A 27886-nucleotide genomic window follows, 5' to 3' on the forward strand; every position below is an offset into this window, starting at 1 on the left:
TCAATCCAGCCTGTCTGCCAAAATGACTTATTAGATTTTCTGACGAACCTACAGAATGAAAGTCTTGTCATCAGTGTACTTGCCAGAGTGCGGAGAAGAGCAAAACTAACACCACTATCACTAAGCAGGAATGCTAGCAATAACTGCAAAATGTGTTCCACTTTTCTATGTTTCACTCCCCCCACGAGGGGAGAAAAGTATTATCTTTCTAGATATATAAAGCTTATAACTTCGCTTGTGGTTTTAAATAAAAGAAATAACAAGAGGGAGAAAATAAAACATTCATAAGAGAGCACACTGTTCCTGTCCTGCTAAGTGTAAGCGGCACTTGAACACAATTAGGAAAAACATAGTAAGATGAGGTTTGGAGTTCTGTCCTTGGCACCTAGGACCTCAGTGATGATTAGGAGTGCCGACTTTATGCCTTAGTAGCCCCAGAATGAGCCTCCTATTTTAAACCAAAGTGCTCCTTGGCACTTTTAGGTATCCGAGTCTACACAGAAGTGCCTTGACATGGTAAGTTAAGTATTTTATTCTTATCTAGCTTCTCTTTCACCTGAACTGCAGAATAGAGAGGGACTTAAAAAAACATGTAAGGAATTTAAATGAACTGAGTAGCGCTCTGCATCTGGTAGCTCCAAGTTCAACATGCAGCACAAGAGCCGTGATCTTTTTCATTCAAAAAGCGGCTGCTCCACAGTAATCAGCTTACATCTGTGATTTGTGTTTGATGGGCAACAGTCTCGGCAGAGGAACCCTTCCCTTTCCCTGTTGAAGCTGGGTCACTGGTGGGGCCAGAAATGCAAAGTTTATGGGACAAGAATATAAGCAGAAGCTTCAATTTTCATCCTAATTATTAAGTCCTTGAGTTTGAGTGCTGGCTTCTGGTCCTTGCACCAAAGACTGTTCTTGCAAGAGACAGCTGTGAAATCCTTACTTCAGCAGCAGTGTGCCTGACTATTGCTAATCTGTCTGCAGAAACCCTAAACCTAAAAATTGTACTTAAAGCATTTTACTTAGGCCACTTGTGTCTCTGGAGAATTACCAAGATAAAAGTGAAATAAGCTACTTAAGAGACACAACACAGTTCAGTACATTCTGCATCCTGCAAAACAATCTAAACAACTTATTTGCCAAATAAAGTGTCCTGGTTATTATATTAATGAAAGGATGCCACATTAATGTGGAGATAAGCTAGAGATACTGCTTTCTGTCCAAAAAAAAAATAAAAAAAAATCCAATTTTCCATCTTAACATATTGCATGTAATACTCTTGAGTTTTCCTCATAGCTTGTACTCATTGAGAATCTGTTTAAATTAGTTATGGCTTCAAAGCCAACAGCAAATTTGAAAGACCCTTATTTGTTAAAAACACAAATTGTAGGCTGCTGACTATATTTTGATCTATTTAAAGAAGGAGGTGAAGAGCTACATTTGGCTATATTTTAGTTTATTTCAGGACTGGCATGCTGATTTATTACTTTCTGTTTTTTTCCCTGCAATTGCCAGCATGTATTTGTCAAGCTGCTGAAAAATACTGAAATTGTATAGCAATTTTTCTCCTGGAGTTTGTTTAAAATGCTTAACTTGATATATGACTGAAAAAGTGACTTTCTCCATGCTCTGCTATTTGTAATGCTGCAATTAAAACAACCAGTTAGTGTAGGCTTTCTCTCATTTTTAGTGGACAAATTGATTGAAACTTCCTGTATGTGCTCATCTTTCCCACAAGGCTTAACTGGACATTTAAAGAAAAAAAAAAGTTGCATCCACTTACTGAAAGTGTTAACTGAAATATTCACTTAAGATGCCAGTTTGATTCAGACCTTACCTCCTGGCTGAGGTGTAAAACAATGAAAAGTGACAACAGCCTGACTTCAAGATAATTTATTATAAATACATTTCTTAAGTCTGTGTGTTTATTATATAAATATGCCCTAAACCAGACTATCCATTAAAACTAGGCTTTCACCTCCCATTCCTACAATCCAGATTTATCAGAAATTCACTCCCTATGAAACTCTTTATGATCCCAACAGGCCTGATTCCTTTCGCTTGTTTTATTTCTAAACTATAAATATTGTTTTTTCGCTCCTCAGTGTGGAAATTTGGCTACATCCATTTTACATGCTTACTGGAGTAGAAAACTGCCTAATCAGATAGGAAAACAGTTGGCGGTGTATAAATCAGGGTTTGCTGAGGATTTCAAAGTGTGAAACTGGCAGACGAGCACATATCCTAGGAGTTCTGCCTTTCCCCAGCTTCCCTGTAGAGATTTCACATGGCAAATCTGATCACAGGGGCCATCTGTATAAATACATGGGTGTGTTGTCCTGAATTAACACAGCAGCTCTACCGGGGAATGTAATTAAGGTCTTGTTTTTAAATTTCCCCACCAGACTGTCTGAAATATAGTTTTATATGCCAGGAATAAAAATCTTATCTTGATTTTGATGAGGAAATCAATAGTAATATGTGTTTTACTACCAACTAGTCTAACAGAAACCCCAAAGTTAAGTTCAGAGTGCTCCTTAGTGATGCTCCGGGGATGAATTTACTCTCTCCTGTTCTGCAGATCAGTAATACTATGATATTGAAAGTAATGCTGTGCTACAAACAGCTTTTCTTATACTCAAAGAAAAAAAAAACCAAAACAACAGAACTTTTTACATACAAATGGTTTTACTGTAACATTGCCTGGTCTACTCAGTCAACATTCTTTCCTAACATTCATGTTGAAACAGAGTTAAGTAAAGATTCATGTTGTAGTGGTGACAGGAGGAGTTGTTACACAAGATGTAAAGTTTCCCTTGGATTTCATGTCACGATTTTTTCTCATTATTTAAACAAGAACTACATTGAAGTGGTGCAGGTACCAGGCAATAAAGATTTCCCTTGGTGCTGACAAACTCTGAGACCGCAAATGGAGGTGCTTACATGCCGCAAGAGATATTGCATAATGTTCTTTTCCTTTAGGCTAGGGATTGCTGTCACAAAGGAAACATCTTTATATAAGAGCTACTATTATAGGGAAAAAAGCATTTAGTTCTCATTATATATGAAGATTTCACTTCCAGCATGTTTTATTCAGTAACGTATGGAAACCATTTCTAAGCATGTAGCTTTTAGCCTGCCTTATTTATTAAACTGTTCTTGGAATTGCTTCAATTATTGTCAGTAATTCTGCTTTATTATTTAGTGATAACCAAGTACAATGGAGAGAATATGTTGTTTGTTTAAAAAAAGAAAGAAAGGAATACATGTTTTGTGGAGAGATCTGACAAAGCTTTTATATACCTAAGATACCTACATATTTGATTTGTAGGTAGTTTTTCATGTCCATTTGTAAGGGTTTTGGCAAGGAAAAATTTTTTTGTGTGGCTATGGGATGTTAAAAAATAAAGCAAACAGGAAAAGAATTTTGCTGGAATGCTGCAGTTCATCTGTGGGTCACTGGCATGGGAGTTGAGGTGCACATGATGTGTTAATTGAGAGAGGAAAAATTGGAGACGGGAATTGATTTAGAATGGTAGATATCTGTATCAGGGAAACAAAACATAAACGTAACCCCCCACAGCCATATTGGTCAAAATACAGGTAAGGTCATCATTGGACAAGAGTTGGGAATTTCACTCTTTAGGGGATTGGTAGCTATTTTTCTGTATTCCCTAAATCACTGCAAGATGATTATATAAAGAACAAGAATATTTTATATTCACAAACAGACTGTTTTTCCTTTCAATAGTATGAAATAGTGTTTGAAGTACAGTTGATAGGGATATTGAGTAATGACATTTCCACTATTTTTTTTTAATTTTTTTTTTTGGAACTTCTGTCCAGTAAAAAGGTCTGAAACGAAACTTTCTACTGCATAAAAAATTATAGTAGCAGAAAGCTGCTGCTTTTGAAAATGAAAATCCTGATTACAAGCCACAAAAACTGTCCTGTTCCGATATTCTTATCACATTTTGTTAATTTTTTAAAAGATTAATTAAAAAAAATAATTCCTGAAATGTGAACATTGTGAAAGTTCTTATTCTAAAAAGCCATTTTGAATACAAAGCTATTTTAAGCTGAAAAGGTTTTGCTGCCTTGAATGACTGAGACTAGTGGTGTATATGCTTTGGTGACTGGTTGCAACTGCAGTGTGAGCCTGGTTACTGCTACCATGAACACTTATGAACTCCTTTGCAATTGCCATTCTCCAAGGAAAATGTCTGGACACAAGGCACGGAAACAAGGGTAGACTGACAGCTGAAGGGTAGATGGGTAGGTGGAGTACCTGCCACTGCCTTTCTCCTCTCTGTTGCCTGTCAGGCATTCTTTTGAACATGGACTGTTGTTACAGTACATTAAATTTTGTTATGACTCAATTCCTACAAACTTCATTCCTTTCACTGTGATTGCAATAAGTTCCTGTCAGCCTGACATGACAGGGTCAACATCTTGCCTGGCAAAAATTGTCTTACTGTCCTAGCCTTGACAATTTACTTTGCTGAAAGATCTGCTTTTAGGAGTTTTGCCCCTAGTAAGATGGCAGAATATAGAAAAATTCAACAAAATTCAGCTTTCCAGAGGTGATATGTCTCTGTTTGTCAGAATGATATATAGATATAGTTATAAAATACACATTTATAAAATATTTATAAAATTTTTGGCACCAACAGTTTTCCCCTGATAACAGGTTTTTTCTGTTTTTGAAATATATAGAAGTAAACTTACTGATAGCAAAGGAAGTTTCTAGAAATAGCACTCTGTACCATTTTGAATGTCTGGTGAAAAAATATTTTTTATGTGCTTTAGCCAAAGTGTTGATTTATGGTTTGCTAATTTCAGCATGCTGGATTTTTGCTTGGTCAGGTACAGAGTTCTGTACCACCTCTGAGCTTAAAAGTCATGCGGTTATAATTGTTATCTCGGATGATATTTCCATCAGCGTGTGGCTAGTATGTCTTTGCAATGGAGGTAACCTTGGCTGAATAATGAATCGACGTGGGCATCAATCACTAATGATGCTGCAGAGAAGATATATCAGTGGATTTGTAAATGTCGTCGCCCAAAGAAAGACTGTATTAAAGGATGAGAGAGGTTTCATTTTCCAAAGAAAATACTTTCTCTAGGATTAGTCAGAAGTATTTGTTTAAAATTTTACATAAGTTCCTGAGGTCCTTCAGGAGCTCTGAGACACAAAGTTCTACTTTAGCATACCAATGTATTATATGGACTTTCAAAAGGATGAATTTTGGGTTTGAAATATGAATTTAATCAGCTTGATATTGATGACTTGAAGTCATTCATTCTGAGGACATTTTATTATAATCCACCTGTAGGCTAAAAGCAAAGACTGCTATTCCTTAGTGATTCCCTGCTCTCCTAGTGCAGATTTGGTTTATTTTCACAAAAATTGTTAAAATACTGAGCTAAAAATGTATTAAAACCAAGTGGATCAAAGTTAGGTGTGGTCTAATAGATAAATTACTGTGCTCTCAGGTGCTGGACTGCAGTTCAATCCAAGACATTTGACTCAGATTAAATTAATTTCGTGGTCACATCTCACAGAGTTTAAAACAGTGGGATTTTCTGCTTGAGAAAGGTGGGGAATGGAGCTAGCATGAATGACAAATCATTTCTCACATTTAGGTGGTCTTTTCAGGCTTGAACTTATTTTGAGGGAGAACTGAGAAATACAAATGGTCCTATTTATGTTGTCCTTGTCTTCCGAGTTACACAAAACAAAACAAACTTGTCCCAGAATTCTGCTTGTGTACAGATGCATTTTGAGGCAGATGCTCCAAATGTTACAGTTCTCTCTATCTGAAGAATTTGCTCATTTCTATACTCCTTTAATTACAGAAATGCTCTGCTTAACCTATTAAGTTCTTTGAGCTGTTATTAAAGATAAAAATGAACAAAAGGTATTTATCCCTTTTATTGTGATATTTGCCTGAATCATGAAAAATTAAATATATCTGAAGAATGTCCTGTGTCTACTTTTTGAGTCCAGATCTACTTTCACAAGTGTGAATTAAACAAAAATGGAACTGGCATAGTTTAGGACTTTGTTCTGTAAACTTTAAATTAATAAAAATCCTTGTGTGTTTAGTCATTTAGGTAACTGGGCCTGCTCTCATGAGTAATGACTGTCTGCCTCTCTACTTAATGTAGTGTTTGTGAATATTATCTCTGTTACTATATTACAGATCACCCGTTTTGGCAGTATGAGTATTAAATTTACTAATTAAGTTCTGTAAAAGACAAAGTGATAGGTTCTGGGTTTTGTTTCATAATGTCTAAGCATTTTTATTTAGCTGCCTTTCTCCCCCCTGCCCCTCCCTTTTAATTGCAAAACTTTATGGTCCTAATCAGACATGGTGAATAGATACCATTTTAGGATATATTTTGAACATAAATAATTTTTGGTCATGTAGCGATTGCATCTGTTTTGACTGATGGTTTTGTGTTTGGGATTAAGCAATGGTTGCTGTGTTTGGGTATCCACACGCTTCTGTTGAGATAACCAAAGCACAACATTTGAAGTTAATGCTGGATTTCTTCTGACTACATAATACAGGACAGTACCTAATTTAGCATAAAACCTGCTGATACAAACTTAATTTATCAGCAGTTTCTGACAAAGCTTTAATCATTAGAGTGCATTTATGGCAATCAACACTCTCTGTCATTTTTGGTCTGGTACTAAAATGATCAAGGCTGGATTTTCTGTACTGTTGAATCATTGCCTTAGATCGCAGCTCCACTATGAATTTATGCTGGTCTACTTTCTTTTCATGCCTCTGACTCCTGTTGGTGTACTTGTGACGATATGTTGGATCAGATTCGGGAACTGATCAAGTTAAACTAATTTAGAAGAACAAAACAAAATTAGTTTTAAGTCGCATCAGTTCCCTAATCAGGCTTCTTGTGTTACTGCATACGTGCCAGGGTAAAAGAAGGGTATTGACAGAAGGAACAAGCAGTCAGAGATACTGAAGGAGGGAGTATTTGTTTCTGGGTCAGTACCAGCCATTTGCTGATGTAAATTGTTCACATAACCACTATCTTAGAGTTACAGTGGATCCCAAGCAGTGCCAATGGATATGGGTAAAATTGTGAGTGAAATGATCTATATGGAATCACAAACTGATAATAAAAATAAGAAGAAAATGTGCTGCTGGATCAGAAAGAAATTTAATTTTTAACTGGCATTTTACTAAACTTCACTTTTTTCATGAAAATTCTTGTAACAGTAATAGAGTGAAATGGTTCAGGAAAAAAAATTGTGTTCTTGTCTCTTTATGCAATTATTCTTAAGATAAACATCCTCGTAATGCATTTCTTCCCCCTCTTTTCTCTTCTTCTTCTTGATTTTATACACCATTTTCAAATTAATTGAAACATTACTTTTTTTAAGGTTATCACCAACCTTGGACCTCTGGAGTGGATTCTTAATACTCCCAGTCATCACAGAGTTCATCATGGTATGCTAAAAGCGCAAACTCTTGTTCCTCAGTGTGTTTTTTCTCATGGTCACTATCTGTATAATAAGACTAAAATTGTACTGCAAAATTAGTTTTACAGAAGGATTGTAATTTTGATCATTGTTTCAAACCAGTCATTGTTCAGTTAGAAATTTCACAGTATTTTAAAAAACTTTTTTTACAACTTTAAAATTTTAGATTCAAGGTTAATTATTGAGCAGAAATTAAGCCTGGATAATGTGAAATAATTTGAAGACTTTGAGCAAAACAATTCAACATTTGTAAATATGAAGAGTGATAGAAAAATATCTCATCCTTCCCTGACTACTAAAACATCATCAACTTGTCAATCAGTAACAGATGCTTTTGCATTCAAATTCAAGCACTGAACGTGTGAAAAGACATAGTTACCTTTTAGAAGAAGAAGTGTTAAATGTTTTAGTGGAATTTGGTTTCAGCTGCCTGAATTATTGAAAAATCTCACTTTGCACAAGTGCACGATGATTGACTTTTCATCAATATTCAGAGGCATTCAAGACTGTACTGTGTATGTAAATTGGATTAATAACTCCACTGCATACTGAAAAATGTCATGAACATATCTGAGAAATAGAAGTGGATTTCATAGATGCCCTTGGCTCATTCAGTGTGCAGAGATAACAAGTATAAAAGTAATAGGGGAATAGAAGAACAAAATAATTTGAAACAGACTCAAATGCAGTTATACATACAGAGGATGTTATTAATATTTATTATATCCTCCATGTGTAAAGTGTTTATGGCACTGTGTAGACTTTTTAAAAAGACTGTGGTGCTGTAAGTGTCTAATCCTTAAAATTTGCACAAGTACTGGTAATCCTGGAGGGAGACACTCTGCTCTTATTTGCCCTGCTGTAAATCCAAACTAATCCTCTGATCCTGATTGGAGTTAAGCAGAATCACCCTGGAGCTGATCAAGTGCTGTACATTTGCTCCAGACAGTCTCCACAAACTTGGGGATATGTTATCAATGTTTCTTTGCTCATACTTTTGATAGGACAGCTTATATACAAATACATTCCCTAGATGAATAGAAGGATGGGTTTTCCTCACACTGAAGTTAATCATAATAATGAAGACAGGATCAGACATATGGCATAGAAGATAGAGACAACTGAAAGCCATTAATAAGATGATTGCACATAAATATATTTAGCATATATTTTCTTAGGTATAAACTGGTGAAATTATTTTTTGTTTGCTTTTTAATTTGTCTTTATAAATATATTTTGATTTGAGTTTACTCTCCAAATGAATCCTTTTATTTCACAGAAATTTGGGATATGACATGTTTGATTTGTGTGTTTGAATCTGAGTAGAAAGAGGGCAATAAGCCTAGTAAGAAAAAAGAACTTCTATAGATGTATAAGGATTGGTAGGTTAACTACCTTTTAAATTTATTTTTAGATTATAAATTGATGCTAATGATGAAGATTTCCCTTCATAATAGAGTTGCACATATTCTTGTATATGCAATTATTGGTCTCATAAATTATTTTTATTATAGGTAGAAATCCTTACTGCATTGACAAAAATTATGGTGGCACACTCATTATCTGGGACAGGATATTTGGTAAGTAAAAAAAAGGTTTTCTCTCTCATGTTTGGTTAGTGTGGCAAAGTATGTATACTTTTGAAATTGATTGTTGGTTGTTCTTTTTTCTTCTTCTTCCATCAGGAACATTTGAGGCAGAAGATGCAAAAGTTGTATATGGCTTAACACATCCAGTAAATTCATTTGATCCCATCATGCTCCAGGTGCTATAGTTTGTATCACCAACTGGTATCTTCAACAGGCACTCATGTTCAAAAGAAACTCCTCTCAGGCACAGTTGAGGCCATCCTTGCATTGTTGCACAGTCAATTGAATGATTACAATTTTTTAGTATTTTGTTACAAAATGATTATTTGTACTCACTGCATTGAGCGTATATGCAGAGCTTGAAGTCATCACGAAAATACAATACAGTAAAATTAACAACTAATTACAATGGCAATATATCAGGCCTTGGACTGAGTGTTGTGTATTTCGCCATATGCAGAGCAATATGCAGTGAAACACAGACAAAAATATATATTTTCGTCTGTTTGCCTTCTCTAAATATTGCTATTCCATAAATAATCCCATGGTGTAATATCTTTTCTATTTTTTCTCTCTTCTGCATATTTGCTGTTCAAGGTACTCCAGAATGATTTGTGTTGACAGCATTATATAGCAGTCATCACGGTCTCAACAAAACCTCCAGAACAGGTTGAATATAGTTTTTTTAATAAAAAGGAAAAGAAAAGAAAAAAGAAGAAAAAGTACTTAGTGTGGTGCTTCTCAGATTTATTGGTCCAGGCTTCACTTAAGCTGGATAAAAGTTCCCTGTAAAAACCTCAGGGACTGAGGAGAGTTGAAGTCCCCGTTTGCTTTTCATGACTGTTCACCCAAGAAGGCATCTCAAAGAATGAGAAATTCTACCTGCAGGGGTGTCTGGGCTGGAAGCTGAAAGCATGGCCACAGCCTGTGCAATTATATCCATTGCAGTAAGATACTGGATAAGTAATTTAGTTATTGAGAGTATGTCATGTCAAGGTCCCAGAAACCGAATTCTAGTTTAAAACTACCATAAATATAGCTATACAGTATACAGTTGAATACTCTGGAGAAGCAGATTTTCCTCTGGGCAGAAGTCATTGTAATCCTCCCTATAAACCAAGGGCTTGATACAGCTCCTACCTCTTTCAGTCAGGTTGTCTGAACTTCTGACTGTCTTCATCTATTCCTAATTTATTCTCTTTACAGACTTTGAAAAATCATTAAATCATTTACTTGAGAGCTAAAAGTGAATAAAATATAATGTTTTATTAAATTTTATTTTACTAACAATGAAAAATTACTTGCTCTTTTTTTCAGCTACGTCCCTTGGCTCATATTTGGAACACGTTTTGGGCCACACCTGGATTCTGCAATAAGCTTTCTGTCATATTCAAAGGGCCAGGCTGGGGACCAGGCAAACCTAGACTTGGCCTTCCTGAGGAAATCCCAGTGGTAAATAGAACATGCACAGGCTTTCAGTTTTGTGTAATTTACTTGGACCTCTTAATGCTACTGGATCAATGTTAAAAACTCTACGCATGCTATTTTAAATTAGCAAATTAGCAGTCATAAAGCATAGGGGAAGATGAAATGGGAACAGAAACTGAAGGAAATGAATGTTTTAGCTGTGTTTTTTCTTTTTATTTGAAGGAAAAAAGTATATTTTTTATTTATCTTTTCATTATTCATTTCCTGAAGAGATTTTAAAAATTGTTCTATAGAGTATAGTAATTTCTCTTTTTCTTTTAGCTGTGAACATACACACACACACAGAGTTAAACTCTGTCTCACACTAGGTAGTACATAAGTTTGTTTCTAGATTATCTTTGTGCAATTATCTATGTCCCTTAATCTTTTTTGTAAGTATGAAGAATACTAAGGAATAAGAGGCTGGATCAGGTCACTGTTGAAGGCTATTATCTGTTTTGCTTCATACAGATCACTGGAAAAGAAGTTCCCTTCAATCCAAGTGTACCAGCTTATCTTAATTGCTATGCAGTTGTACATTTTGGTGTAATACTGGACTTGTATATTGAACTTCTTGGTACCGTGACTGTAAGTAATTCCTTTCTTTATAAAATAGCGTCTCATGCTAACAGTAATATGACACACAACATGTTTAAATAATAAAGTATTGAGTAGAGGGTCTGCAGCCTGACTCATATCTTATTTAAGCTCTTGTAATAATAACAAGATTATGTAAAAAACCCCAACATAAATGGCTAAATATACAATATAATATTAAATATATAATGTTTGGTATAATTTATTAAACAATATTTAATAACCATAATAATTATTTTTATATTAATATGCTTAAGTTAGGCAATTAAAATAAAAAATAATAAATGTTGCACAGAAGACATATGTGTCTCCTTCAGTTGTTAGGACCTCATGAGAGGAAAAATGTATCTCAGGCTTGAAACTATGTAGGTTTTAAGATGTCAAGGTTGGTCACATTGTTTGATGTCAACAATGTCCAAGCTTTTGAAGGAAGATTGCAAAGGCCTTGTGGTGCTTGCAGGTGGGAAGCTTGGTGTCAGCTTGAGTTCAGAGTCGGAGGAGCACAGACTTAGCGCAAACCCTTCTTCCAATCTTGAACTGTCCTGGTTTCATCTGGGATAGAGTTAACTGTCTTCTTAGCAGCTGGTACAGTGCTATGTTTTGAGTTCAGCATGTGAAGAATGTTGATAACACACTGATGTTTTCAGTTGTTGCTCAGCGGTGTTTAGACTATAGTCAAGGACTTTTCAGCTTCTGATGCCCAGCCAGCAAGAAAGCTGGAGGGGCACAAGAAGTTGGCACAGGACACAACCAGGGTATCTGACCCAAACTGGCCAACGGTGTATTCCATACCGTGTGACATCACATCTAGTATAGGAACTGGGAAGTGGGGGCGGGGAATCGCCGCTCGGGGACTGGCTGGGCGTCGGTCGGCGGGTGGTGAGCAATTGTCCTGTGCATCATTTGTACGTTCCAATCCTTTTATTACTACTGTTGTCATTTTATTAGTGTTATCATTATCATCATTAGTTTCTTCTTTTCTGTTCTATTAAACCGTTCTTACCTCAACCCAGGAGTTTTACTTCTTTTTCCTGATCTTCTCCCCCATCCCACTGGATGGGGGGGAGTGAGTGAGCGGCTGCGTGGTGCTTAGTTGCTGGCTGGGGTTAAACCGTCACATGAACATACAGCAGCATTGATAGAAATACAGCAAGGAGAGGCATGTATTTATTACCTTGCGTTTGGGCTGACAGGATGTCCCTGGTAACACAATGTGGTCCCTCCATGGATACCTGGCAGTCTCTGAAGGTGATCTAGGAGGCCATCTCCACCTACAAGAAGCAAGACATTAATTGCTTCCATGGCTTCACACCCTTCCAGCCTCCTTTTCATTCTTCCTTCCTTGGCAACTCTTTCTGTTTTACTAAAGCTAAAATCTTCTAGTTATGAAGCATAATTTTAATGCATCTGATATTCCCGCAAATGAGTCAAAGACCTACCAAAACACCACAAAAGTCTATCAGTTTGATAAAACACCCTTTGGACACCTTCTTAAACCCTTTCTAAGACCTCCTTGGTTAAAAAGCATCTTCTTGTTGTGTTTGTGTCACCCACCTTGCTACAGGCCTGCTGTCTGTCAGGGTGCCAAGGGCCCCGGGTTCTTCAGCCTCTGCTTGCCCGCGGACCTGCCTTGTCCCAGCACGCTCACCTGGCGATCTCTGACCCTCGGCCTACGGTGGTTGCTGTCCCCTGCCCACCTCGATGGATGCTGCAGGACAGCACCCATCCCGCTGGGGCCACGGCCCTGTCCGCTGGCTGCCACTGCCCCCCCCCCCCGCCTTCCCCAGGGAGCAGGCCCTCCCGCTTGCACCCCGACGCCTTGGCCCGTGACCAACATGTCTGAATCAATCCAGCCAAGAGGCAGGTCTCTAGAAATAAGTCTCTCTTGCATATCTGACCGTGGTCATCCAGGAAGGATTCCAGAGGACTGCAAAGCCATTTCAAAGGGGTCAGAAATCTTGTCCGAACGTTGACGTTTTGGTCTTGCAACTCAGACATTCCTCTTGCGTCCCAGGGCAAGAAGGGCTGGAAAGGGACTCTGCCTGCAATAACTTCTTGGGATATGTGGCAGCAGGTTATAGCAGCTCTGCATGTTCTAGCTGCTACAGCCCTTGTTTTATTTTTTTTCCCCCCACATTTTTGGTTAGATGTATTCTGAGTAGCGCATCAGCCCAGCAGAATGATGCAATTCTTTATTAAAGTTTAGAGTATTTTATATAGCATTCCCAATACAATGTGTAAAGGCTACCTCCGGCATACTCTTCTGATTAATACTAAGTTATTCTACACATCGTGTTCACCTCTATAAAGGGACATGCTGGAACTGCAGGGAATTTGGAGATTACTAAGCCATCTGAGGCTTAGTCTATTCTAAGTAATTTCTGAGAACAGGAAATTAAGCCAAAGATAAGGATAAATACCTCCAATGTATACAAGATATACACTATACATGATTGCCAATGTTCTTACATTGAGAAAAGCCTCTGCAAGATTTTCTGGATATGCTTCTAGATTCCTACATACCAGAAGCAGGTCATATTTGCGTAGGGCTCAAACTGTGGGTTTTTTGTTTGGTTGTTTTTGGGTTTTTTTTTTTTTACTTTGTTGCTGTTGCTTTTAGGAGCAAGAAGTAAGGAGCCTGCTCATGCTTTTTTTCCTATTTTATTCATTTCTCTTTTTGCCTTTTTCTGGTCCTGGAAGGAAAAATGGATGGTCCAAATTATTTTCTCTGCTGATAACTGCAGCTGTTTAAGAATAAGGAATAAGGGAAGCTGAAAAATGCACCCAAGCCCAGATGATCATTAAATTCTTGCAGTCATGGAGGAAACATCCTGAAGATCCACCATTTATGAACTTATTGTGGAAAAACAACTAGAAAATTCCCTGCACAAAACTGCAGGGTAATAAGGTAGTAGGGATAAGAAGGGGAGAGCACAGGGGACTAGAAGCACCTCATCTCAGGACATAAACCTTCAGCGTGGGTGTAGAAAGTGCTGGTCCCAAGGCAGAGTTCCAGCATTGCTCTGCAGTACAGTGGGGAAGCTGTCATGAGAAGGAAGCTTGTATATGAATAACTTTACTTGGCAAAAATCTTTCTTCAATATCAGCTTTCCACTACACTGAGTTATGAAATGTCTATGGATACAACTGGAACTTTCTGTCTGGCTATGAATTATGTCATAACTGTGGCATAGTTCCATAAATGGAGAAAGCTAACTGTTTTCCTCATTTTTAGGTATAAGTTCCATTTCATAATAGCCATAAGACACAGCACACAGCTATTACATTTCTCAAGTGATTACAGTTGCTCAGTGTTTGGTCTCACGCCCTGTAGAAGTGTTAAATTTCTCTATTGGTAAAGAGCAACCATATACCTTCAATCTGAATGACCTACATTTAGCTTATGAAAAGAGCAAAACAAGAAAGAACAAATATATATTTTCCACAGGAGAGAGCATACAGTGTTTATTTTCAATATAGCAATCTGCACTACATCCAGAGAATAAAAATTACTTCTGAGCTCTCCACATCTAGATCTGATCCAAAGCTCATTGAAGAAATGGGATTTGGATCAGTCCCAGAGAGAGTGCTAGGAGTGTAAAACTGCAGTACATTCAAAGCAAAAGTCTCATAGCTCCAGAACTGCATGTATCACATAAATCAAAGTGAAGTGTACTTTAAACACATCTTGCAGTGTCTTTTTTATTGTTGATAGATACTGTAACATTTACTGTGCTAATAATGCTATGAATATGTGAGCAGTTTCAATTAGATGAAAAGTAGTAAGGGGTAAGATAGATCTCTTGAAAGCTGAGAACACAATTAATATATCCATTAAGTAGGATATCAGCAAGTACTGTATATGGAACATTGCTAAGAATTTACAATTTTTTTAGGAATTCTAAGTTAAAATAAATTCATACAAAGACACCTAACAATACAAATTTCATAGCATTGTATTAGCATTCTTCATTTGAATGTCGAAAGTGTCTGATATATGACAGCAGGATATCTGTTAACTTATGAAACATGCTGACATCGTTCCTAGCAGTTCTTTGGAAACACTGAAGACCTCAGGATGAGAAAATGCACCCATGTTATTCTTCAAAAGGAATAAAAGAATCTGAGTTCTTTGAAATCTAAAAGTCAATTTGCAATATTTTGGTGTTCATCTAAATACATATCTGGAGTAACATGTTTCCTTTGTTTAAATGAATTATTTTTTTCATTACCAAAACCCCATAAAATAATAATGCTGTGGCATTCTGTTGATTACAAAGCTACGTAAACGTCTTCCCAAAATGTATAATGGCCCCTTTTTTTTGAGGCTCCAAGGTGCTTTTAAAGCTTCAATGAAATCAAAATCCAACAGAAATATTTTTTTCTGTTTGATTGCAGCCAATAACCACATTGCAAAGTTGTGGCTGACTTGTAATTGGGGAACCTGCTGTGGTCCCACAGGCTTCTTTGTTTATACAAATACTCCAGTATATAAATACTCATTTATTTTATATATACATCCATGCACATTATGTTTAAGTGGAACGAGGATGCTAGCACTAATGAAGGTGTAAAAGGCACATTCTTTTCACACTGCAACTTGCAGTATGTAGATTTAATATATGATGTTTAGTTTAGTGATATAACCCACTGAGTATTTTGTTGATTTTGGTAGAGTAATGCCTAGAAAATGGATGCCTCAGCTGCCAGCATCCACTTCATAGGGTGATACATGTTTGAAAGTAAATAAAAGAATCAAGACAGCATGTAACTGTACCACTGGAGCTGTAAAGAAAAACTTATGGAAGCAAACTAATAATGCTAAAATTTATGCTACATGGCTGATTTTCTAAAAGTTGTTATTCCCAAATGGCATCGTGGTATATTTCACTGCAAATTTCTTGGTAGTCCTTGACTAGGAGCACAAATGAGGAAATTTTTGTGCTGTATATGAATGTGGTTCGTGTATCTACAGTGAAGGGTAACTTATAACTTCTACCTTCATGGTTCCCAGTAAGGCTTTATACCTCATCCTTCATCACTCCAGAAAGCTGAAGTCTTGGGAAGTGGAAGGCTGCAACACTGTACTCGGGCATTACAGTGCCATGCATTTGTGTGAGTCTGATGATAGTGCCATTTTGCAATTAACTGTGAATCTGCAGGTTGTGCTTTAGAGTCTTCCAGTCCTTCACATTCTGAGCCACAGATGGTATTGTTATGGCTCAAGTAGGAGAGCATCTGAAGAGAAATGGAAATTGACCTGAAAACAAAATCTGTAAAACATGATCATACCTGGCTCAGGTAGTTATTATGCCGAAAAACCTCATATAGCATTTTAACCATTTAAAGATAAAGGCTTGTTTATATTTGAGTTTGATTTTCCTAAATTATAAGGTTGCTTCAGTTCTTCTGATTTACTAACATACATTAAAATGTATTTTTATTCTCTCTCTTTTTTTTTTTTTTGTTTTCCTGGAAATCCATCTTTAAAACTGAACTGCAATTTACTAATTTCCTTTCAAGTTCTTAATCTATGCTTTTTTCTTCTGTGGTTAGATAAATGTGGAGAGTCAAATAATAACTCCAGGCTCCAATTTTGCACCTCTTAGAGAAAATGTTTAAGAGATTTTTGCAGGGTCATACTCCAAATTCTTGTATTCAATCCTTTCTTTCTTTGTATAGAGGAAGTTAGAGTCTGAATTACACTATTACACTGTCACTAATATCAAGCTTATCATTATTTCAGGGTCCATCAACAACCATGTAATAGAATAACAATAATAAAAATCGTTATTATTTCCTGAAAATATGTTAACTTTAAAACAGTAATTTTAAATTTTTTTCCTACTCTTCTAGAAATGGCAATTAAAATATATCTTTAAGCAAAGAAAAAATATTGATAGAAGTTATGAGAGAAAACACTACTAAAATATGACCCAGAAGTGTCTGCTTTGGAGAAGTGTTTCCATCATCCACTCAAATCCAGCTCTTAGTGCAGGGACCAAATTTAGCCTCTAGACTTGCAGCCTGGCTGATGGCAAGAAAGAGAATAATTCAAAAAGTGCTCTCTCCCCACTGATTACAGAGAAAGCTTAGGTTAATAACTGGTTTTTAGGCACTTCAGTAAAGGTACTTAATGGAAGGTAGAATGAATCAGCACCTCAGTTTTCTGAAACTGGAATCACAAGGAAACCCAGACGCCTAGGACTTAGTGACTGGCTGTCTAATGCCAGCCAGCTCAGAAACACTGGAAGGGGAGAAAAGTGTGAAATCATGCAGCTCTTTTAAACTGGAAATTGGAGACACCCTTATTCATTCATAGCAGGTACTGCTGGAACCTTCCTGAAGATAAATATTAACATTTGTTGTCTCAAAACCGTTGCAGGTTCATTCATTTTCCATAAAGTGTGATTTTTAGCCATATATTGTAATGTAGCAATTACATGACTTAGTTAACATTTGGATTTGGTGTTCATTTCTCTTTCCTGACTGAGGGGGATACAAAGCCTTACACTCCTTTTCTCAGAGTAGTGCCCTACTACTGTGGGAACAATTTTAGGGCAGTCTGTAGAAGCTAGTGCATTGCACTGGAAACACAAAGCAAAATCAGACCCACCTGGTCAGAAGGACTACATTTAAAAAAAGGTGTAATTCTCCAACTTAAAAGTGAGGACAGTCTCTAAGGAGAAAAGTCTTGAATTTTCCCTGGAAAAATCCTTTATTTGACAAGTGACAATAATTGAAAAACATATCAAAACATTTCTAAGAAATTTATGGGTGAGTTCCCTTATGCCTGTGGCAAATCATGTTTTTCTTTGTCCACTTGAATTTTTGTGTGACCTAGTTTCTACAGGAAGCTGAAGTGGGAGTTGAACCTACTGTGGCTAGATGAGCAGTTTAAGAGCTACTCATTTTATTAAACTGAAATAGAGTGTGTGCCTGATTTTTTATAAAAAAGCTGTGTCCAAAAATTTTGTCACTTCAAATTGCTTCATGTTAACAGTGGAAAGTCTTTTAAACTTAGAGTAGCTGTGGGGTTTTCAGATTCTAGAAACTGAAGTTCTCAAAATGAACACCCTCAATTTAATCTTTTATTGACAAATTTTATAACTTGCACCTGGAATTTGCAAATGTATTCCAAGTGATACAAACTTTGATAAAGGATTATAAGCCCATTAGAGCATTATTGCTTTCTGGACTTGAGCAAGACTCTCAACATACAACTGCTATACTGAGTCCCTCCAGTATTCAATATCTAGCTCAATATACTGTCTCCTGTGATGGCCAATAGCAGATGCCTAGGATAATAGCATAAGAAAAGTGTAAAGAGTATCCTTTCTCAAGGTCTCCATGTAAGTAGATGGTGGTGGTAATCATCAGTCTGTGGTTTTGTAAGCTTATCGTAAGGAGGGATGGAACAGATTGGAAATGTAGCAATGCAGTAATGAGTTTGATCTGTCCTGGTATAAATCTGTGCAACAGAGTGGCTTGACAGGTGTCATTTGTGAGAAGTGTGTTCTGGCTTGTAAACTGGTAAGGCTGCTGTTTAGCTCTCTCATTGCTGGGATTGTGTTTTCTTTGTTCAATAACTGTTTGTTAAAGATATCTAAGTAGGTGCTTGTGATTCTTCAGTAAAACAACAGAAACCTGCCCAGCCTGAGTGTGTGGTTTGATGTGTTTTGCAAACATGGGCACTGTAAGTTCACACAGCTGTAAAACTTGAGAATATCCTCCTGTGGCCTCCCACGCTCACAGATAGTTACCTTAGATCTCTTCGAGGGGTAGGGGCCACCACCGAAGGAAGGTGGGCATGCCACTGAGTGGGATTTATTGAAATCAGGGCAGACATTCATAGATTTTTATTTTTCCAGTGCCTGCAATCTTGAAGTGCAAGATGCTGTTCATAAACCCCATTGCTGTTGAAGCCAGAAAGGATTCCTATAACTCAGCCAGATCCACTACTTTTGTTTTGGGGTTTTTTTTGTTGTTTTTTAAATGAAAAAACAGAGGCTTTTCAAAACTAATATTTGAAAGGAAGTCAGGGAGGGAACAAGAAAAGTGATTAAATATTTGATTTTCAAAGGCAGCTGTGTAGAATACACAAAATATTTAATAAACGAAAAAATTCAAACTTCACAATGAAAAGAATTTCTGTTTTCCTGAGGTTTGTTTATATCATTTTGATGTAAATTTTAAGGACATAAATCCTCATGCTGCTATTCATCCAAGTACTAACACACATGTTAATGTTTAAAAGTGTTTTAAGTCTGGTTGAAGTTAATGGTATGAGTTGAAGAGTTTTGCTGAATTGGGAATCAAGTGTTGAGTTGTCATGAAGGGACAACATTAATTTTGTTTCTTCTTAAATATGGTCATATTGTCATGTCATGTGAATTCTTATTCTTACCAGTGTATTGGTTTTGGTATCCATTGGGATTCATGGATGACTATCGTAAAGACCTGGTAACATAAGATTAAGAAAAAGAACAGGGTTTCTGGGATTTTTATCTAGAAATAAGTTTGTCCCCTCTTGGGTAAAGGCATAAGGGAATCAAGTAACTTTGGGAAAACACATAGTGCGGAAGAGAATATCTTAAACATTATTTTGGAAATACAGCATTCAGGAAACAAGCATAAAGGTGGGTACTCCAGATAAGTGTGCTATCCAGAGCAGATATTTTTGTTGTAAAATTTAAAGTAACGAATTGCTTTAAAAGCAGACGCGAACATCACCGACTGAGGAGTTGAAGCTCCTGTTCTGTTAAAACTCCATTTCTCTTCAGAAAATTACTCTAAATGAATTCTTTGTCTAATTTTAACAGGCGTTATCACAGGGAACTGTTCTCCTGAGAATTGGCTTTATCATTCTGTCCTTGACGTCTTTCGGACTGCTTATGGAGAACAGGTAAGATACAAAACATGCTTTTCTTTTTTTTCTCTCATTATGCATTATTTATCGTTACATGGAAATCTCAAGTGTGCCAGAAACTATATTGATAAAGAAATATAGATACACTCGGACACATATGTTGTTGTCTGTTGTCTAGAAAATAACACATAACTAGCCAGCACTTAAACCCAGGAGTGTTCCCATAGCAACAAGTGGCTATATCAGTGTTGTGCCTTGCAGGAAAATTATGGGATGGGCTACTTATGTCACCCGCTGTGCTTGCATTTGTTGGGTCCGCATCTCTGGATTTGGGATGCTGGCAGGCCAGTGAGACCTGCAGGCTGTCCCAAGGCCGTTCAAGCTCAGACTGCAACCATATTGTGCCAGTCCTGTGTAGCATGCCATAGGTGTCAGATACAGCGATGGTACAGGAAAAGCACGCAGCGTAGCTCAGAGTAGACTCAAAATCATGTGAAGGACGTTGTAGGCTTAAGACTAAATTTAATCAGTATGGATTCAAATCATATTGGAGCTTGAATACACTAGCCCACTGAGGCATACACTACGGAAGTAGTCCATACAGGCACCGTGACCCTACAGAAGAGTAAATAGCAGCTATGGTTTCTTACAAAGCAACTATTTGCCTGCCAGAGCAGAAATCTGGAATAGAAGCTTCCTTTGAGATTGAGGTGCCGCTTTGGCTTTGCACCTGCTGTTCATTATGTTTTCAGAAAGGAATTCCTTTAACTTGTATGGACTGAACAGCTTATTTCAGGGCAGGTAAAAATCTGTCAGTATGCCAGAGAGGTATACCTTAGCAAGTTAATAATGTGAATTAGTAAAAATTTACTAATTTACTGAAAGTAGACCAATGAAAAGATTCTGAACTGCTCATGTAGTAGTTTTCAGAATTTTGCTGTTGTTATTTTTGAGGTCAAAAGACAATAGCTATATATACAGCTACGTTTGTGTTAGCTCATATATAGTTTGTGAGAATGTGTATTCTCCCCTCCCCCAGGAAATTCAGTGTTATAAGTCCATGTAAGGTGTATACTATAAAAACTTAACTATAAGGTTGAGAAAGATGACTTGATCTAAGTACAGGACATCACAAACTGTTTCTACATTCTCTTTTTCACCAAATTTAACAAAGAAGAAAAAATTGGATGTTAATCTGAATTACTTCCTGTTTCTAGGCCCAAAGCAGGAATTTTGGAAATCATCCGCTGCTTAGTCTTCGTAGGTGTGTACAAACATGGTTACTTAAGGAGTCAGTTTTCTTCCTTGGGCTATGCATATGAGGTAAGGCACTTATTTTGAAATGTCAGCGCTGATGACTCTAGATTTTTTATCTGTTTAGTAAAAGAGGAAACACTAAACATTTATATTTTGCTATTTGAATAGAATATTGATTTTTTTTTCTTTTTTTTTTATCTCTTTATTTCTCACTTTTTATGATTAACTTGTAAGCAAATTATTGGGTTTTGCTACCAATTCCAATTTCCATTGCAAAAAAAGTCAGGAAAGTGTATATTTACCATTTCTTGCAAAAATAATATATCAGTGGCCATATGCTTTGAAGTAAATAACAGAAATGTGTTGCTGAATTTGAACTGATTAAGTCACCTTTCATGAGACAATTCTGAAAATGCTTGGAGGCTGGAAGAGTCTTAAATATCAAATATTTTGTTTTGTACTTATACCTCAGAAACAGACTTTTAGCCATTGACAAAGATAGGTTACTGGACTAAATAGACCTTTGATCTGATTACGTATGGTTGCTTTTGTGTTCTTAGGACTTATTTTTACCCTGTTTGTGATTTTTGCTTTTTAATCTACCTTTTTCTTTTTTCAGTGCAGTTGGTATTTCATAATAACTCTCTTAATATTATCTGAATTAAATAACACTGAATTATTAATATGATTCTTATATGAATAACATTCACAAGCTACCTAGTGCTGGTTACCAGCAAAGACAGTTATCAGCAAGGTTATGAACAGGTTGCTAGACTAGTAGAACTGTTATCAGAAAGTTACCTTTTGGCTTAAAACCAGAAAAAATGAAATAAAACAGTAGGGATTGAGACTTAACCAAGTTCAAAATGGTTCCTTTCTTTTGAAACGTCTGCAAAATTTATAGCAACTTTCCTAATTGGATGTTTCTGGTAGGGGTGCTGATTCTCCTGCTTTTCTGAGATGAGGCAATAGGAGAATGGAAAAATATCTTATGCTACTGTGGGTCTTTTTTTTTTTTCTTTTTTCTTTTTTCCTGGGATAGGAAACAATAAGTATTGGACAATATTAAAAGCTAGGTATATACCACTAATCACGAATTGTTTTAATTTTTTTCCCTTATTGTTACATTGTCAAACTTTTAGTTTATAAATCAAACAGTTCTTGAAGTCCTTTGATAAGTCTGACAGAACTCAGCAGATATTTGAAGGATTTTACTTGTATAAATATCATTTGGAAAATTTTTTTATTATTTACTGAGTAGCCCACTACAGTAGATAGGCTTGAAGCAAAAAATTCTAAAATTTGGCAATTAATTCTTAGCCCTTGAGATATAGCTCTCAGACTTGAATTATTTGGGTATTCTAACTGAATTTGGGGAGAATTATATGTCAAAATATACACTCTCACTTAAAAAAATAATAATCATGTGCTTGCCTTGCTGAGCTCTGTGTGTGTGCACATATGTAAAAGTGTCTCTTACTAAGAAACTAGTAGAAGTAAAATTACCAGATTGTTATTTCTATTGTTTGTAGGGAACTATACATTTTCCTACTCTTTCATGAAGAAGGACACAAAATGGAATAGTTCTTATTCTGTTCTTTACATGTATCTGTCATTAAAATTTTAACTTTATTCCCATCCTGAGTTCTTCCCTACTGTACTTTCCTATCCCTTCTTCTGTCTAATGTTTTTCTATTTATCCTTTATATTATACTTCTCTGTTACTCCTTTTTTAGTCCTTTGTTTGGCACTAAGTAGTCCATTTTTAACAGGAAACAGGAGTACCTTGCTCATATTTTTTTCTTTGAAAATACTGAAAGAATAGGTGTCTGTCTTATAAATTGTTTGCTCTCAGTGAGAGCAGAAGAGATAATGCTTCTGAGTAATGCCAATATGTCACCCCTAGAGACTTACATTTTATTATAAATCAACAAGTTTGTGATATTAATAGCTTTTGTGATCATAGAATAACAAAATAGTTTGGGTTGGAAGGGACCTTTAAAGGTCATCTAGTCCAACCCCCCTGCAATGAACAGGGACATCTTCAACTAGATCAGGTCGCTCAGAGACCCGTCCAGCCTGACCTGGAATGTTTCCAGGGATGGGACATCTACCACCTCTCTGGGCAATCTGTTCCAGTGTTTCACCAACCTCATCATAAAAAATTTCTTTCTTATATTTAGTCTAAATGTTTGTGATAAACTTCAAAGGGTCCCCCTTTTTGAACATAAATGATCCACTTTTACTCTCAATGCGTTATACAATTTCTGGATTCATTGTAGAAATGTTCTTATAGGTGGTAATATTGTTATAATGGGACTTAAGATAAAATTCTGAGCAAAGGGAAACTGCCAGAGATTTGTCAATTTGTGTTGAAAAGTCTTCAAATTTTAATATTTTAGCTCAATATTGACCCCATCATTTTGAACCAACAGTACCAGAAAGCATAATAAGTAAACAAATAAATAAATGGTTTTCTCAGAAATTAGGTCAAAAATTTGTCCTAAAAATTGTTTCTGTTCAACATTCAAACAGGTTATCTATCCTTCATAATACCTGTATTTCATAGTACAATAGTGTTGATAAGTTTGAACATCTTGTGAGACTTATAAACATAGATCTAGCTTATAAGCAATTTTTTTAAATTTCTGCTACAAATGTCCTAGTAATTTTTATCTGCTTGCTTTTCAACTTCCTTTGCTCTGTTTCATTTTCAAATCCACTCACAATTTTTGAGAGATGTAAATGAAAAAATTTATTTAATCTTTTTGTTTGCCTCATGTAAATATTCTATCTTTAAAATACACCTAGATTTAGCTGACTTTGATCTTTTTAATGTTACTTTTCTAGTACTCATAATCTGCAATATACTTAAATAACATCCTCCTTACATCATCATCCTTATATGTTACCAAATAAACAATTTTTTTGTAAGCCAGTATTCATGAGCAATAGGAATGAATGCATGACATCATGTAAAAGAATTTCTCTTGACTTTTTTTCTTTGGTCTATAAATTATGCCTTTCAGGACACTGACTTAGGGATGAAGAAAAATGAACTGCAGGAGGCATGATGGCACTACTCAGTGTGTCTAGAATTTAACAAATAATTCTTAAGTTAATGGTGCATGTTGCAGCAGATAAGTGCAAGACTGATCTTGCCAACAGCGTGTTGAATCATTAGTGAAAAAGTATGTGACTCCTGTCTATACATGTTGCTTTTTTCTGTAACTATATTTCATACGTTCATATTTCTCATGAATATTTTAGAACCAGTAGGTAAGATTTCAGAAGTAAATATCCTTGCAGTACTATTTGCAGGTACTCTAAGTAGCAAAAATAGGTGATTTAAATTGCAAATGATTGCATTTGGCTCATAAGAAGGTGTGACAGTTACCAGAACTTCTACATGGGAGGAAGGCCTTCTGGGTGAAAACTAGAAGGAAAATACAGATGAAATGAGAGAAAACTAGGGGAGCAGTGAGAGAGGAGAAAAGAGTTGAGGAAACAAGGAGCCAGGCTTTCCCATTTTGCCATTAAATTAGCTCAGGTGGGTGTGAAAAAAGCAGCTAAGGACTGCAATTCCAGCAGGAGGAGCAGTGCTGCCCGCTGGCTCCAGTCTCTAACTCTCCCTGCCCAGCTAATTGGGTTGGCCAGCTGGTCTGATTTATGCAGCCAACGGTTGTTCTTCAGGTAAGTGATGCAACTTTCTGTGGAGCAAGAAAGATTCCTAATGCTGAGGCTCAGGGAGGGTGGAAGTAAAATGGAGCTAGAGGTGTGTAAGAAAGACTTCTGCTTTTGCTGAAGCTACAATCTTAATATGGTTGTTAACTGTGTCCACAGTCTAGTAAGCACAGCATTGGATCTATTGATACTTTAAAGTTGTATGTTACCAGCCTCGATTCCATGTGAAGATTATGTTATTTTTCTGATCATTTAAAGATATTGTTCTCCCTGCTATTGTATTTGAAGTCCTTCCAAGATATACTCCTGGGGGATCTCTCCTGGTGTCCTTTCCTTCTCCAAATAAGACAGTAATTGGAAATCATCAGACTTAGAAAAGTGATATTTTTTTTTTTCTTACGGGAGGTGGAACAATGAACGTTTCTCAGCGTGCGCTTTCTGTTCGTTGTGCTGTATGTATTTCATATGGGTGGTTAGGTGAAAGAAGCAGGGTTTGTTTTGTGCTTTTTTTTGTTTTTAAGAAAAAAGGCGGTGATGTTTGAGGAAATTTTTAAATCTTAAGAAAATTGTTTCTTGGATGGAGGTCACTGAAAACCTTGATGATAGAGCACAGATCTATTTGACTGGTTATAGACAGTAAACTGAGGAGCTAATGTGTTTCTGCTTGAGGATCCTATGCTAGTTAGTTTCCTTTAGGCTGATTACTTCATGCCTGTGTAATGTGATGATCATGTGTATTACTGAAGCCAAATCATTTTCTGTCAGCCTGGGCCTGGAGTCTCCTAACAACCTGGAGGTAGCAGAAAACATTGCTTGTGTGTTCAGTTATGTGACAGTTCAGCCCGCACGATATGTAAAAATAAATCTGTGATGATGGTGCACCTCTTCAAAGTGTTTCCATCCAACTGCTCTGGTTTGGCATAGGCCAGCATATTCCATGAGCTGATTTTGGTCAAGCACTGGCTGTTATTTGACAGTAGTACTAATGAGGAGCAAGTAGAAATGAGAGCCATTGACATGTTGTTGGAACTCTTGTCTTAAATATTTTCACCAACTCTCATAGTGGCTGCAACTCAGTCCTGAGAAAGACTCTTAAACCAAGGGGCTAGGAGTGAGGAAGCTGGAGGAGGAAATACAGGTGTCTGACTTGATGTGCTTGTTTGCCTTTTATCTTTGTTTCAGCTAAGGCATTGTATCTGGGAGTAAATCTCTTCATCCAGACTCCTCCCGCACTGCAGCTTCCTGGGCTGCCTGGCTATGAAAGCATTGGCAGGCAGTATTAATTTACAGGTAGGAAGGACAACAATCTAGCAAAACTTTCGCTGGGGAAAAGAGAGAAGAAGAGAGGTTGTATGCACGTGTGCTATTTTGAATGAATAACTTGTTTCCTTTTCTGTTTTATGTGGGCATGTGTTGCATTAGAAATATAACCAACTTTGGAAGACACATAAAATCTTGTGCTGCAGGGTATAATTCAGCCCTTAACTAATGGAGGCAGAAATGGACTTCGTTGTGGCCAAATTGCTTATTTACTCCTCCTCAGTATCTAAACTTGGTAGATGCAGCTGTTCCAGACACTTTTGGAGACAGTATTCTGTACCAAATGGACTGCTTCTCTGATGTTTGATGCAATTCTGGTATTTCTTACGAGTGTGTCAGCTAATTTGTCTGGATAAAATATATAATATCTCTTTATTAAAGAACTGATTTGCACTGTATTCTGTGTTCCACAGCAGTCCCTCTTAATGTGATGTATTACCACACTACTTATTTCTCCTTTCATCGTACAAAGACTTGCTGTTACCTCACTTGTTTCTTAGTGTAATTTACCAGCGTTGGAATACTGACTTATGAGTACTAACTTAAAACAAACATTTACTCATAAGAACTTATTTCCACATCAGCGATAGTTTTCTGCTCTGTAACATTTTTCCTTGGTCCCTCATTATGATCATCTGTGCCGCATTTCAAAGAGCAGCATATCCCATATTTGGTTTCCATTAAGGTGAAAGCTCCATGCCCTGTGCTATGATTTACGACCTCAGCATTTAGGCAGTCTCTGTTCCCTAACTAGATTGGCTGGTGTATTTGAAATGTATTTTAGAAATGAAGCTGGGGATGGAAGGAAACTCTACTGCCTTATGATAAAAAGCCTTGTCAACACACATGGAATTAAACAAACAGGAGTTGTAATCTGTATTTTCTATGTTGGCTTCATTCAGAAAAGTCCACTATACCATGCAGTGTATCCCAGGGACTGGACTTTTAATATTCTTGACAACTGCCCTAAGGGGAATAATGTCCCTTAGAAAAAGTCACAGTAAAATCTGGCAGTAGATTAAGTTAGTTTCCACTTAGGTGTGACAGCAGAGTCATTACTGATTTTAGACTTAGCCAGTTTGAGAGTCGGCTTCACCACCATCAACTAAAGACTATGATGTATAGTTCCAGATGCTCTGGCCAATTGACCGTAAAATTGCTCCGCATTTCTGGCAGAGCAGCTAAGCTGGAGCTTTTAAAATCTCCACTCCCCGAGCTCAACACCCTCCCCCCTCTGCTTAAAAGCTGCTCATTATTCTTCTTCTGCCCGCTGATCTTAGCAAAAGAAAAACTTCTGGAATCAATTAGAAGTGTCTGCACTTGATGAGATTTGCACGTGAGTTCGGAATTGCGAGGCTTTGATAGTGTCAGCCAACAGCTGCAGTTTCAGGTGGTAAAATGGGGGAAGGAATTTTCCAGGGTTTATTTACAATCATAAAATAAAACAAAAATCAAGACAAGTTGGAAACCATCTAATGTGTCGTTAAAATGAAGCCTGAATTGGGTTATATATTTATTTTGTCTGAAAAAAGTAAACTGGTGGTTTATTATCAGGATCTTTTCAATTACCTTGCAATTATTAGGCTGTATAGA

The 27886-nt window shown here is 36.6% G+C and overlaps 1 protein-coding gene across 3 annotated transcripts in view; it reads left to right on the plus strand.

Annotated features, from left to right (window-relative positions):
* Window positions 1-27886, plus strand: part of AGMO (alkylglycerol monooxygenase) — a 202078-nt gene that overhangs the window by 94501 nt on the left and 79691 nt on the right. For all 3 annotated transcript variants that reach the window (XM_049798760.1, XM_049798761.1, XM_049798759.1), the window contains exons 6-12: window positions 7412-7478; window positions 9025-9090; window positions 9196-9275; window positions 10417-10551; window positions 11038-11154; window positions 19986-20068; window positions 21250-21355. In XM_049798760.1, the coding sequence (XP_049654717.1) occupies window positions 7412-7478; window positions 9025-9090; window positions 9196-9275; window positions 10417-10551; window positions 11038-11154; window positions 19986-20068; window positions 21250-21355 (654 nt within the window). The remainder of the gene's footprint in view (window positions 1-7411; window positions 7479-9024; window positions 9091-9195; window positions 9276-10416; window positions 10552-11037; window positions 11155-19985; window positions 20069-21249; window positions 21356-27886) is intronic.

This window comes from Accipiter gentilis, chromosome 4 (genome assembly GCF_929443795.1).
Source record: "Accipiter gentilis chromosome 4, bAccGen1.1, whole genome shotgun sequence".
Lineage (NCBI taxonomy): Eukaryota > Metazoa > Chordata > Aves > Accipitriformes > Accipitridae > Astur > Astur gentilis.